Source organism: Zootoca vivipara, chromosome 2, assembly GCF_965207765.1.
Source record: "Zootoca vivipara chromosome 2, rZooViv2.hap1.1, whole genome shotgun sequence".
NCBI classification, from domain to species: Eukaryota; Metazoa; Chordata; class Lepidosauria; order Squamata; family Lacertidae; genus Zootoca; species Zootoca vivipara.
The window spans coordinates 6,461,559-6,475,886 of record NC_142584.1 but is presented as its reverse complement, the minus strand read 5'-3'; the positions used below and the strand labels follow the sequence as shown (position 1 = coordinate 6,475,886).

The window sequence follows — 14,328 nt, the reverse complement described above, 5'->3', positions numbered from 1 at the left end:
TAAATTGTGGTGCCCAGGACTCCAGGTGTGGTCTGACCAAGGCAGAATAGAGCAGGAGTACTACTTCTCTTAATCAGGACACTAGGCTTCTGTTGATGCAGGATTAAATAATGTGAGGGTTTTTTTGCTGCTGAATACTACTGTTGACTCACATTAAGCTTGTGGTCTACCAAGAACCCTAAATCCTTTTGGCATGTCCTTCTAGCAACCTAGGTGTCCCCCATCTTATTATGTTGGTGCGTCAAATTTGCAGATGGCACCAATCTGGGAGGGGTAGCACAGAGCCAAAACTAACATTTGTCCTTACTGAAATTCATTTTGTTAGTTTTGGCCCTGTTCTCCAATCTCTTAAGGCCATGTTGAATCCCAATTCTGTCTTCTGTGGCATTAGCTACCCCTCCCAGTTTGGTGTCATCTGCAAATTTGATTAGCATCACCTCAATCCCTTCTTCCAGGTCATTTATAAAGACATTAAACAACGGGCCCAGGATAGAACCCTGTGGCACCCCACTTGTCACTTTTTTTCCAGATATAAATCCACCTAACAGTTATCTCGTCCAGCCCACGTTTTACCAGCTTCTTTGCAAGAATATACACAGTATGAGATAACTTCTGTTTATTTAAAGAAAAGGTGCGGCATGGCCAAAAATGGGAGTAAGGTAGCGCTAAACCAGTGTAGTTGAAGAAAAAGGGGTAGAGGCTGGGGCTATAGGTTTTTCCCCCATTATCATTACTAGATCCTAAAGCAAATGCTCAGCATGGCCCATTTATGTGACACAGTGCATACCATATCATTCTTTCTTATAGATTCAATTCATGCATCTGCAGGCAAAACCACACCACCAATACCAGAGTGGGGTGAAGGTTATTGTGGTAACTCGGAGCTTTCCAAGGTACCAAAAAAATAGAATAACATCCTAAGAGGGAATGTCACGGAATGGATTTATCATCCATTATCTATGAGTTAGGAACAGGTGCAAGTTCACCCTTGAACACTTCATGGCTAAGTATTTGTGATATTGTGTTTCACTAAGTTACTGTTATAAGGGACCCAGGTGGCACTGTGGGTTAAACCACAGAGTCTAGAACTTGCTGATCAGAAGGTCGGTGGTTCGAATCCCTGCAATGAGGTGAGCTCCCGTTGCTCGGTCCCAGCTCCTGCCCACCTAGCAGTTCGAAAGCACATCAAAGTGCAAGTAGATAAATAGGGACCGCTACAGCGGGAAGGTAAACGGCGTTCCCGTGCGCTGCTCTGGTTTGCCAGAAGCGGCTTAGTCATGCTGGCCACATGACCTGGAAGCTGTACGCCGGCTCCCTCGGCTAATAATGCGAGATGAGCACCACAACCCCAGAGTCGGACACGACTGGACCTGATGGTCAGGGGCCCCTTTACCTTTACCTTTTAAGTTACTGTTAGTTATTGTTTGTAAGCCTCTTTGAGATTCATTTGAATGAAAAGAGGCATAGAAGTACAACAAAGCTAATCAAAGCAAATCAGGTGGCTAATCAAAGCTAATCAAAGCAAATCTTTCCACCTCAAGTCCATCCACTGTTCCAGCTACTGTACCACAAGAGCTCCCAAGCCTACAAAATGTGGTAACTCCAGAAATATATTATTATTGTGTTTTGTGTCAAGGTAGTCTACAATCCTCCTGCGCCTGCAAAAATGTAATGAGCATTCTGTTTCGGATGAGGCAAAAGTAGCTAGAAAGTGGTTTTATCTATTTATGTGTCTGGTTTTCCTGTTTTGTCCCTGCAATTTTATATATTTGTGCATGCTTCCATTTTCTTAAGCAATGCTTTACAGTAATTTCAGATGGAAATAATAGATATGTATGCTCCCACTCTTGCTGGATCTGGAAAGATTCATTAGAAACATAATGTGCTTCTTAAAAACTGAATGCCCATATACGGCAGTTCAAAATTGTGTCCCCGTTTTTTTATGACTCTCATTCTGCTTCCAATCAGCTGATCCAGTAAGTTACATAAAGCGCTTCCATTTATTTACGTTGGCTTGGCTGTCATTACAGCCAAAAGCTGTAAGTCTCCAAAAAGTTGTAATTGCACATATTAATCCTATCAGCCACTCTTTCTAAGACTTCTTCCTGGAATGAATGGCCCAACACTAAATGAGTCTTAGGCAAACGTTTGCTGACAGGAAGCTGAAAGAGCTGCTGTGCTTCCAGGGTCTTGTGCTGGATGGCAAATAGAATCTGCTGTTGTCTCAGCAGAGCAATCATTTCTAAAGGTCATTGTGGGGATGGGAAATTTCGGTGCCCTAGACCAAGGTGACTGAAGGCAAAGGAAAGCCAGGTTTCCATACCTGTACCAGAATGTTGATTCTACCTCAGGGGACAAGAAGCAAATGGGCCATCATGATGAAGTCTAACGAACAAAACCATTATTCTTTATCCTTTAACAGCAATAATAATAATATAAACCCATTAACATACACTACACCCACGGAATACATTTAAAGCCCTCTAAATAGCCATGGCTTCTAGTGAAGAATTTCGGAAAACTGGGGTTTGCTAAGAGAGCTGGCCTCACAGAGCTACAATTCCCCACACCCTTAAACTACACTTCCCAAGCTGCATTTCAAACACACAGTGTGGGTGTCGATTAATGGACAGTGGAACTGAAGCCTATTGGGGGTGCTGAAATCATTCAGAACTGAAAGGAGTGAAGATCACTGTTCTTCCTGCTTAGTACAGATCTAGGTATGTTTCAAGGAAGGGGGAAGGATAACCAGAAGATTCATGTTGAAGGGAGCAGGGGGGGGGGCGCAACACCCATGCACTGCTCCTTCAAGTTTTATAAGCTCACATTTTGCTGCTTAGCCCCACGGCTTTGGGTCTAAAGTTGTCTGAGTTTGCATACTGCAGACATGTACAGGCAATTGGTGAAACAGAGGAATGTTGGGACTGGCTGTTGGCCTCCAGATGACCTACGTTACCTGCACAAAGCTTACACATAGTTTAGATTATTACCAGATTTATGTGAGCATCGATTCCAGTTGGTTTGTGGGGAGCACATCTTTCCCCCACTCCAAGGAACTATATGGATACAATGCATGTCCACTCAGATTACTTGGTGGAGATCACTGATCCCACCCTTCGGAGAGCTTTCACTATGGCGCGGTTTCAAACATTGCCAACTGCATACCTGACCGGTAGATTCACAAAAACCCCAGTAGAACATCGTTTCTGCCCTTGCCTTATGAAAATTAAAGAGGATCTTATACATGACCTCCTCTATTGCCCCATTTACTCGGGCTTTAGAGACGCAATACTGCAAATTATACCCAACTCTATAATCAATCCTGAAGATAGAGTAAAAATTTTGTTAGTTGATGCAAACCCACATATTACCCATGCGGTAGCGGTTTTTGTGATGAAGGCCATGAAAGCCAGGGAAAGATTTATGGATGACAATGTAAAGACCCCTTCATCGTCTGTTTAACTCATTGCTTGTTTTCCTTCTCTTCCTGTTTTGTGGGATGAAGGTTTTGTTGGGATAGTATGAAATGAATTTTAATATTTTTAATTATTGTTGTGTTGATATTTGTGTACAGGCATGGTCCTCACAATAAACGGATTTGTTGTTGTTGATTGAAGAATGTTTTGATATTTCTTTATTGTAGTGTTGGCAATGTGTTTCTGTGTATATCTTGTGTGTTTCTTTTTGTGTGTGTGTGTTGTATGTTTTATTTTGCAAAATCAATACAGTATCTTGCACTGAGTTCAATGGGGCTTATTCCTAGATCAGCCAATAGTAGAGAATTAAAGCAAAAGAAAACCACTTCTCTTTACAGCTACTGATTACTAAGCCTGCATCTCAATAGGATCCTAAAAGATTCAATGTTGCCTCCATAGATTGTTTGGCCACCTGTAATGTTGTTCTTCACAATGATCTACACGGCTTGTGCTGGTTTGGGCCCAGAGCGGGTCAACACATAGTCTGCAATGGTGGTTGGCAAGTAAGAGACAGGAAGGTAGAAGAGCTTTGCATCCCAGCCTGGAGAGTAGCGAGTGCGAGGGGAGCAGGATGTCAGGGCATGTTCTATGCAGTCGGTGACCAGGTGAAGCTTGTCGCTGCAATCATCAATGAGTTGTCGGAACGATTTGCAACCTGTATGCAAGAAACAAATAAATGAAAAGAATTAGCCAAGGAAGAAGAAGAAGCAGTAGCTCCAGAAGAAGATAGTAAAGAGAATGAAGAAGAAGAGGAGGAGGGGGCGGTAGGTTAAAAGACTTGCTTTACTTTCATTTTTAACAGAAATCAAGATGGCATTAAAATTGTGGGCTTTGAATGTTAATGGTGTAAATAACAAGGCTAAAAGGAATAAAATTGAACACTTTTTATTGAAAAAAAATCTAGACATTATTCGTTTACAAGAGACTCATGTAGCCAGGAAACACAGAAGAGTTTTAATTAATAAAAAAATAGGGAATGAATTCATATCATCAGACAAGAGCAAAAAGAGGGGGGTAGTTTTGTATATAAAAAGTAAACTTGAAGCTCGGCAAATTCCTGACGGCCATATGTCAGGAATGCTTTGATGGTGTTTCCTGCTTGGCAGGGGGTTGGACTGGATGGCTCTTGTGGTCTCTTCCAACTCTATGATTCTATGATTCCATGATTCTAAATCTTCAAAGATGAAGGGAGGGTCATAGCAGTACAGTTCACCTGGCGAGGCAAAAAACTGATAATTGTCGGGATTTATGCACCAAATGGTAGTAAAACTGAATTTTATCAATCTTTGGAAGAAAAATTGGAAGAAAAAATTGTTTGAATATGTGGATCAAAAAATTATAATAATGGGGGATATGAATGGGGTAGTCTTGTTGGAAATTGACAGATCAAGAAGGAAAATAATATCGAAAGAAGGGAAACTACCTAAAACTTTCTTCTCTTTAGTAGAAAATTACAATTTGATAGATGCTTGGAGACTGAGACACCCATTAGAAAAAGAATTCACTCATTTTTCAGAACCAAATCAATCAGCTGCAAGAATAGACTATGTTTGGATACCCAGTGAATTAACACTGAGAGTTACAAAAATTGAAATTCGACCAAAGATATTTTCAGATCACAATGCAATTAAATGTGAAATAAAAGAAATAGAGGAAAGGACCTTCTGGTGGCGATTAAATGAAAATTTATTAAACGATCAGACAATAAATGAGAATGCACAGAAGGTCTTAACAGAGTACTTTGTGAACAATTGTAATAAAGAAACAAAAATTAATGTGCTATGGGACGCTAGCAAAGCTGTGATGCAAGGATTTTTTATACAACAAAATAGCATCAGGAAAAAAGAGAAAAAGGAAAGATGGAAATTTTAAAATAATGGAGAATGAGAAGAAATTAATTAAAAAACCAAACAATGTGAAAATAAACCAAAATATTAAGATGTTGCAAAGCCAGTTTGCAATGATTATTAACCAAGAAGTGGAATGGAATATAAAAAGAATGAGACAGAAAATTTTTGAACATGCAAATAAATCAGACAAGCGGCTGGCTTGGCAAATTAAAAAAAGAAAAAAGAAAATCACAAAACACAATAAATAAAATAATATTGGATGGAAAAGAAGTAGAGAACCCAAAAGAAATCTGAAATGCATTTGTAAAATTTTATAAACAGTTGTACAAAAAAGCTGGAAAGGAAAACATAGACAGAATTGAGGAATTTCTGAAACAAAAAGGAGTGGGAAGGTAAGTAGATTAGATAGATGATGATAGATAGATAGATAGATAGATAGATAGATAGATAGATAGATAGATAGATAGATAGATAGATAGATATAGATGATAGATAGATAGATGATAGATAGATAGATAGATAGATAGATAGATAGATAGATAGATAGATGATAGATAGATAGATAGATAGATAGATAGATAGATAGAGAGAGATAGATATAGATAGATAGAAAAGTTGGATCTGCAGCAACACAGGAGGCAAATTTAATCTTGTGGGGAAAGATTGCCTTCTGGGCATATAACTCTATGATAGCTAAATGAAAGGAGAAACATCTGGAACTATTTTGGATGCCAAAGAAAAGAACCTTCGGGTGCTTCCAGACTGCATTGCCACATTTTGGTGAGTGCAAATTCAGAGGGATAGCTGTGTATCAGCTCGCTTATTGTTTCTTGAGATAAGTCTGCATCAAAATGCATATCAAACTGATTTTCTCCCCCATCTCTACTCACAATGCTCAAAGTACTGCTGCCCGTAACAGTCTCTGATGTCAGAAGGTACCCGGCTCCATACAGTATGAAAATTCTCTTCTAGTATTGTGCAAATAGGTGTTTTGAAACCACCAGGTTCAATTATGCTGACTCGGACTCCAAAATGATGGAGCTCTCTCCTGAATTGGGGAAGAAAAGCAAAGAGTTATCATTGGTTACTGAGCCACAGTAATACTGCAGGTCATGTATTGGGATCCATGGAAAAGACACATCTTTCTTTTTGAAAAGAAGGGGGGAAAGCCTGGCCCTGCTCTGTCCAGCAACTAAACTCCACAGCAATGGGTTACATATGACACAACATCAGTTGCATTAAGAGGCAGCCATCAGAATGCTGGTGCTTCAAACTCCTTTTCGTTTGGACTCATTTTGTTGGCTTCGGACCGTGTGTGTGTGTGTGTGTGTGTGTGTGTATTAAAAAGGAGCAGCCAAGGGTTTCTCCCAAACTCCCTTGTTTGTAGGGCTTTATTTCAGGGAGAACTCACAGGGACTCAGTTCCGGCACCTCTCTGGTGGGCACCATTGCCGTTCTGAGAGAATGAGGAAGGTGTTCATTGTGAGTTTGAGCACCTCTTTTTCTAGAAAAATAGCAGTGCTTGTGAGAGAGAAGATTACAGGCCATGCAACCAGGAAAAGGTGCCAGGTAGACTTTTGATCTTAATGCCATCAATTCAGCAAGTCAACACTTTGATAATTAAGTGGTATATAAATAGCCACTGGCATCGCAATGGGGGGGGCAGTGCGCTCCTGGTGGCATGTCTCCGGGGGTGACAAAGCGGCGCCTTGCTACAGCAGCACGAGAAGAGGATCCCGCCCCTCCCTCCTTCCCTGGCTCGACCAAAAGCGGCTCCTGCTTTGCTGCTTTACAACAAGCCAGGGAGGGGCGGACGGGAGCCACAGCTCCCCCTCCCTCCCTCCCTCCCCTGTTTGCTGTAAAGTGGCACAGCAGGAGCCACTTTACAGCAAGCCGGGGAGGGAAGGGGGGGCGGATGGGAGCCGTGGCTCCAAAGAGGGCACAGCTTTGCCAGCACCCCGGCAAAGCGGTGTGGGGGGGGTGACAAAAAAATTCCGCACCGGGTACCACTTGGGCTTGCTACACCTCTGTAAACAGCTGAAATTTGCGCATTTTTAAACACCATAATCAACTTTTCTACAAATCACATTGGGCTCTTCTATTCTCAAAGGCCTTTGCTATTCTACTAAATGACACCAGCAACATGGACAGACAGGTTGGCCTCGGATCTAGACAAAACCATCTAGAGCAGGGGTCGGCAACCTAAGGCCCATGGACCACAAGTGGCCCACAGGGGTCATTTAACCGGCCCACGAGCCGTCCCCGAACCGAGCGGGCCTTCTCGGCGAGTCCTCGCGAGCTGCGTAAAACTGGTGCAGTGCGGCAAGGGGATTTGCTCCCATGTCGCCAGAAATCATGTCTGTGCAGATGCAAATGGCGGAAATCACGGGCATCCACTCACACATGAGCGCAATCCAGCCCACAGAGGGATCTCTGCTGGAGTGAGCCGACCCAGGCGAGGTAAACCTTGCCAACCCCTGATCTAGAGCATGGACAGCAAACATGGACTGGGAGCAACACGTCCCATCTCAGGCTTGCAAATTCAAAAAACATATTTTTTTCATAATTTTGTTTGATATGTATTTTGTTGTCATGTTCATGAAATGAAGTAATAACAAGAATTCTTTCAATGCATTAATTCTTTCATGTAATAGCAAGCTATCATTTGATTTTGGAACACATTGTAAAAATAAAAGCCTGATTAGCTTTTCAGACACCTTTTAATTGAATGACTTTCTAAAGAAATGCCTGAAGTAACTGATAATATAGTTTGAAATTTTGTTTATTCTGTTATATTTTTCAGAATATAACAGAAGACCCATTTATCCTAAATAGAACCCAATAAGGCAGACATATATGTACAAAATATTTTCTAAAAAATGTGATCCCATTGAGATCCCAAGGAAAAAAATTGGGAACATTTTAAAATCACTTTTTGAACATTTAAATTTTGTAACTTACATTTTTATTTTAAACTAAGTCCATCATATGACATATCATATTAAAGCCCATGCAGTTCTGAAGAGATTGGTGTTTTAGTTTTGACGTATCTCACTTCTGGTCTGAGCTTTTAAGGTACAGGTAGTCTGAAAAGGCCAAAATTGTCAATTTTTTGAAATTTCAAACCCTCATAACTCAAAAATGGGATGACATAAAAAATTTAAAAATTCAGATATAAACTTAGTTTTGATCATTCAACAAGTGTACAAAATATTAAGAAAATTGGGTGACATGGGATGAAAAAGTTGGATCACTTGATATGGAATGAAACATCTGGAGGTTGCATGTTGCAAAAGAAGAAACTACAGAGCTGCTCTTTTTACCTCAGGCTGTCAGAGAAGGCTTCCGCACCAAACTTTGATGGGCAGTAACCACCTCCAAAGCTGGCCAGTCGTCCCATCGAGCTGCACAGGTTGACCACCCTCCCTCTGGCTCTTCTCACCAGGGGCATCATGTGCAACGTCACATCAATCATCCCAAGAAGGTTGACATTGATCACCTTTGCAAAGTCATCTTTGGTCAGCCATTCGTTGGGACCTGATGGTGCCCCTATGCCTGCATTGTTCACCAAGCCCCAGAGTCCTGTGTGAAGAAAGAAGGCATGTTCATCCTCTTAGGCAACCTTAGCAGAGCTCAATAAAGTTGGAAATAAGCTAATCATATGCATACAGTGGGACCTCGACTTATGAATTTAATCCGTTCCGAATGCACACCCGTAGGTCGAAAACTTCGCAAGTCGAGTTTCCCATAGGAAAAGCGGTTTCCCATAGGAATGAATTGGAAATGGAAAAATCCGTAAGTCGGGGAAACCGCATCTAGCTGCAAACGAGTTTTCCGTTCGGATGTCGGAAAAATCGTAAGCGCGCGGCCACTTTTTTCCGCTCGTAAGTCGAAATCGTCGGATGTCGAGGAGCTCGTAAGTCGAGGTCCCACTGTAGATGGTTTGTGTTTACTTATGGAACCCTAATCACAATTACAAATACAGAGAGGCAATTCTAATCCCTGGTCCCACCCAGGGCCAGATTTAGGTTTGATGAGGCCCTAAGCTACTGAAGGTAATGGGGCTCTTTATATGCCCAGCTGTCCTTTGTCCAAAACAAATTGTCGCTGTTTTTTTGTGTGGAATATATGCTATATGGTAATCTATGGACCTAATAGGTATCTAACCAGTGATATTATAGGAAGCAGGCTTGCAGGCAGGGCCCATTACTTACATCATAGGAGTCTACACAACATAAAACACTGTAACTGTATGTAGGTTTTATTTTATTTGCTTTTTATCTTATATTTTGGAAATGTACATCCAGTTGTTGTTTTCCTTTAAAATTTTTGGTGGCCCCCAAGAGAGTGAGGCCCTAAGCTATAGGTTGTTTAGCTTATACGTAAATCCGGCACTGGTCCCACCAATAGCACAGAGGCAGCACAAGGAAAGGTCGAGAGTCACCTTTGTTCCCAATGCACCCTTTCACCCACTCCGTCGCTGCTGCCACACTCTCTGTACTGGTGACATCCAGAATGGTGGTTTTCAAGCGCTCTGAGGTGGCTTTGCCCAGCTGCTCTGCCCCCTTCTGCGTGAGACAGGCTGCCAGCACACGAAGGCCCCGGGCATCCAGCTGCCTGGCAAGTAGGTTTCCAAAGCCAGAGTCACACCCCGTGATGAAGACATATTTCTCCGTCAGGTTCTCCACCGTCTGTCTCTCCTTGTACCATCGGCGAAGGAAGTAAAGCCCCAGCAGGGCAGCCAGGTAGAGCCACATGGCTGAAACCTGCAGGGAAAAAGAATTCAAGCATTAGGATGCATACACACCCCTGGCAGGACTTGGAGGAGGATATTTCTAATTCCTGCTCCACCAAGAAGTTCAGTGGAATAACTTTTATGTTGCCACCACTCAATTCAGCCTCCCTTGCAGAGTTGTTGAGCGGAAGGAGAATATTTGCATGAAGCAATGAGCTGCTTGGAGCAGAGGCAAGCTAAAAGAAGTATCAATAATAGCTCTAGCTAGCTGCTTATTTACCGAGCAACTAAACAAAGTGGAACAGTACGATCCTATACAGTATACATCTATATACATAATAAGCCGGTGGCACTGTGGTCTAAACCACTCTTGGGCCTGCTGATCAGAAGGTCGGCAGTTCAAATCTGTGTGATGGAGTGAGCTCTCGTTGCTCAGTCCCAGCTCCTGCCAAAAGTAAATAGGCACTGTGCAAGTAGGTAAATAGGCACTGCTGCGGCAGGAAGGTAAGCGGGGTTTCCGTGCGCTCTGGCACTCATCACAGTCCTCTGTGCACCAGTAGCGGTTCAGTCATGCTGGCCACATGAACCGGAAAACTGTCTGTGAACAAACGTCGGCTCCCTCGGTCTGAAAGCGAGATGAGCGCCTTTGCCTGGACTAAACTGCCCAGGGGTCCTTTACCTTTTACCTTTATATACATAAGCAACACTGAGCTCAAATATTGTGCAAGCTCAGCATTACCATCCAACAGGTCATATGCCTTATTTTGCAATCATTGCACCACATATTGCACTTGCTCAAGGTCCGATCCTTGATTTGTTTTGTGTGATTAACTCTCCCAACTGAGTTTACCTAAGCATTTTGCAGATGATGGACACCAACCTTTTTGATTCTGGGTTTTTATTAAGTTTTCAAAGGAGATCAGAGATTTATGGTTAGGATGGGACCGAGGACCCAGAGATGAAATAGACTAGAGCAGGGGTCGGCAACGTGCGGCCCATGTGTCAGATGCGGCCCACGAAGACCCGCCCCTGAACCGAGCCGCCCGCTCGGCAAGTCCCCCGTGCACTGCACTAAACAGGCGCAGCACGGCGCAGGGACTTGCCATACGGCGTTGGAAATTACGTTTGCGCATGCACAGATACTGGCAATCACGTCTGTGTATGTCCAGACGCTGAAAATCGCTTCTGTGCAGGGGCGATTTTCAGCACCGCGGACATGCGCAGACTCAATTTCTGGCGCCATGCTGCGCCAGTCCAGCCCACGGACAATCTCCGTGGGAGTGATCCAGCCCATGACCGGTAAACCTTGCCAACCCGTGGACTAGAGTATCGAGTGCATATGTTGCCAACACACCCTAGCAAGCTGATCAGAGCTTACATCCCTAATGACTTGCATGTAGGGATGTAAGAAGGCATAACTTTTAATGTCCTGTTCCGTACTTTTCACATTCAGTACTGTTTCTGTTCAGGTGCAAGGTCATCTTCCATCAAATACAGTCATACCTCGGGTTGCGAACGCTGCAGGTTACGTGTTTTCGGGTTGCGCTGTGCGCCAAACCCGAAAGTACTGGAATGGGTTACTTCTGGGTTTCAGCGCTCACGCATGCGCAGAGATACAAAATAGCGTCATGGGCATGCGCCGAATCATGCCTCCCACACGGATCACATTCCACACTTGTTTTGTATGAACAAACTGTTCCAATCAAATATCAGTAAGTATTTTGTAGTTGATGGACACCAATCTTTATGATGCTGTATTTCTACTAAGTGCTAATTCCTGTTATATATTGGTTAAGGAGGCTCTGGCCATTGTGGCGTGTGTTAAGAAGTTCCATGATTATGTCTACGGTCGACCTTTCACCATCCAGACTGATCACAAGCGCCTGCTAGGGTTGTTCGTCCCTCACAAACAGACCCCTCAGATGCTCTCTCCTCGCATGCTATGTTGGGCCATATTTTTAAATGGGTATCAGTATGAGTTGTGTCATGTAAAGGGTACACATCTATGCCATGCGGATGCCCTAAGCCGTCTGCCCTTGCCCCATATTTCCGCCGGAGCACCCTGCGCCTGCTGAGCATGATGTTAGGTTGGCGCTGCCAGGCCCTCCAGTTAAGGCCCCCAAAATTGCCACCCGAACAATGAGAGACCCCGTCCTTGCCCGTGTCCTTGCTTGGGTGGGGAGGGGATGGCCAGAGGGTCCCCAGCCAGAGTGTTTCAGGGCTTTCAAAGCCAGGCAGCATGAGCACTCGCTGCACTGGGGGTGTCTGCTGTGGGGGGACAGAGTGATTATTCCAGAACCCCTTAGGAACACGGTACTGGGCACGCTCCACATGGGGCACCCAGGTATGGTCCGAATGAAATCCTTGGCTAGGTGCTATGTGTGGTAGCCTGGAATGGACCAGGACATTGAGAAATGGGTACGAACGTGCACCTCATGTCAGGAGGTGAGACCTGATGTACCAAGGGCACCAGTCCACTGGTGGGAGCAGGCGCGGACTCCCTGGAGCCGTCTGCACATTGACTTTGCGGGACCCCACCAAGGGAGAGTATTCCTGGTAGTAGTGGATGCCTACTCAAAGTGGTTGGAAGTGGCAGTAGTTCCCAGCATGACCTCCGCTGCGGTCATTCGGGTGTTGAGGCAGCTGTTCACAACCCATGGTCTGCCAGAGACTATTGTGTCGGACAGTGGAATGGCCTTTGTGTCTCAGGAGTTTAAGGCATTCCTGGCAGACAACTTCATTAGGGGGGCAACGTCGGCCCAGTTCCACCCATCGTCTAATGGACAGGCAGAGCGGATGGTATGGACAGCAAAAGAGGCTATCGCTCGCCTGCTGGAGGGGGACTGGGTGGCCCGAATTGCCCGGATGCTATTTTTGCAGCATGCCACACCCTGCACTGTCACAGGCAAGTCACCCGCTGAACTATTGATGGGCCATCGGTTGGTCACCATCATGGACTTTGTACAGCCAGACAAAAACCCGTCCCGTCCTGCTCGAGCTCAGCCAGAGGCCGAAAGGGACACTACACGCTACCTCACCCCAGAAGAGCTAATCCGGGTGCGGAACTACACCAGAGGTCTGGCATGGGTGCCAGGTGTTGTCACCCGTGCCAGTGGACCAGTCTCATATTTCATTACACTGGACGGCGGTCGAGTGATGCGACGCCATATAGACCAGCTACGTCGGCGTGCCCCCAACGGTACCCAAAGTGACGTAAAGAACTTGGCCGACCTAGAGGAAACACTGCCTGGCACCGATTCCCTGCAGCCTCCCACCCAGGCCAGTTCCAGCCTCCACCAGAAGGTAGCAGCATCCCCGCTTCCTCAGAGATGCTGCCCCCAGGCAGGGACATGTATTAGTTTAATTTGTGTACGTGAGTTCCTCTGCTAGTCCTGTAACTACCTTTCCCGCTCCAGAGCGATTCAAATGGGTGCAGTGACAGTTGCTATTGGTTAACTTGTTAGCACAATTTGGATCCTCACTCTGATAGGGTCCCACCAAAATCTAAATGTATCCTTTCCCCAACCCCTGCTCCTGAAAGTATAAAAGGAGCTCACCCTTCCCCTCCAGTTAGTCAAGATTCCTACTGCAATAAAGAAGATTGCTCTGGTTATACTTGACTCCTAGCAGTTCCTTGCTAGTATACTGACTCACTACTCAGAGCCGACTTCACGAAGAGCTGAAATCACACTCACGACATAACAATTCCTATCTCCTTCTGAGTAATAAATGGGAAGAAATATGAGACTGGGGTAGATCTTCTACCTTTTAAAGTTCTGAACTTTTTCTGGAAATGTTTCTGGGCCTTTAAGGGGTGCACAGGAAGAAGAAATTCAGGAAGTGAATCTTCCCCCCCTCCCCCAGCCTGAAGCTTGAGAAAAGTGTCACCTGCTGAATATTAGCTTGAAATAAAGTTGTCACATGTTAGTGGTGCCTGGAAGTTACTAACTATCATGTATAATTCAAAAGGTAAGAGACAGACCTGCAGCTGATTAGAGGAAAGGCTCTCAGCTTCAGTTGTGCAGCAGGTAAAGCAATGCTTCCTTCGTTTGCTGTTGCTCCTTATCTGTCCGCTGCTGTTTTTCACACTGGCTTCTAAAGGGAGCTCCTCCCTTCTGGCAAGTATCAGTTTAACCCAATTAGGCGGTGAGATTTAACTTCCTTCTTTAAACTAACTGGGGAATCTGTTGGTGAAGTAAACACACAGAATCCCTCCCACTGCAGAGCTTTGTGCCACAGATTCAGCCCCTTCCCCCTGTGTTCTGTCC

At 44.4% G+C, this 14,328-nt stretch overlaps 1 protein-coding gene across 1 annotated transcript; it reads right to left on the bottom strand.

Annotated features, from left to right (window-relative positions):
* Nucleotides 1-601: 601 nt before the first annotated feature.
* Nucleotides 602-14,150, bottom strand: LOC118077256 (retinol dehydrogenase 7). The gene is made up of 5 exons (XM_035100797.3): nucleotides 14,043-14,150; nucleotides 9,770-10,091; nucleotides 8,649-8,907; nucleotides 6,217-6,374; nucleotides 602-4,131 (listed from the first exon to the last, which is right to left on the bottom strand). Exons 2-5 carry the CDS (start codon nucleotides 10,080-10,082, stop codon nucleotides 3,914-3,916), a joined length of 948 nt encoding a protein of 315 aa, XP_034956688.1. The 5' UTR covers nucleotides 10,083-10,091; nucleotides 14,043-14,150; the 3' UTR covers nucleotides 602-3,913.
* Between the last annotated feature and the right edge of the window lie 178 nt (nucleotides 14,151-14,328).

Coding starts and splice junctions, on each gene's coding strand:
- LOC118077256 (XM_035100797.3), bottom strand. CDS start 10,082: ATGTGGCTCTACCTGGCTGCCCTGCTGGGGCTTTACTTCCTTCGCCGA. Junction 6,375..8,648: donor GCCTTCTCTGACAGCCTGAG/GTAAAAAGAGCA, acceptor TCCCCAATTCAG/GAGAGAGCTCCATCATTTTG. Junction 4,132..6,216: donor GCAGCAGTACTTTGAGCATT/GTGAGTAGAGAT, acceptor TCTTGCATACAG/GTTGCAAATCGTTCCGACAA.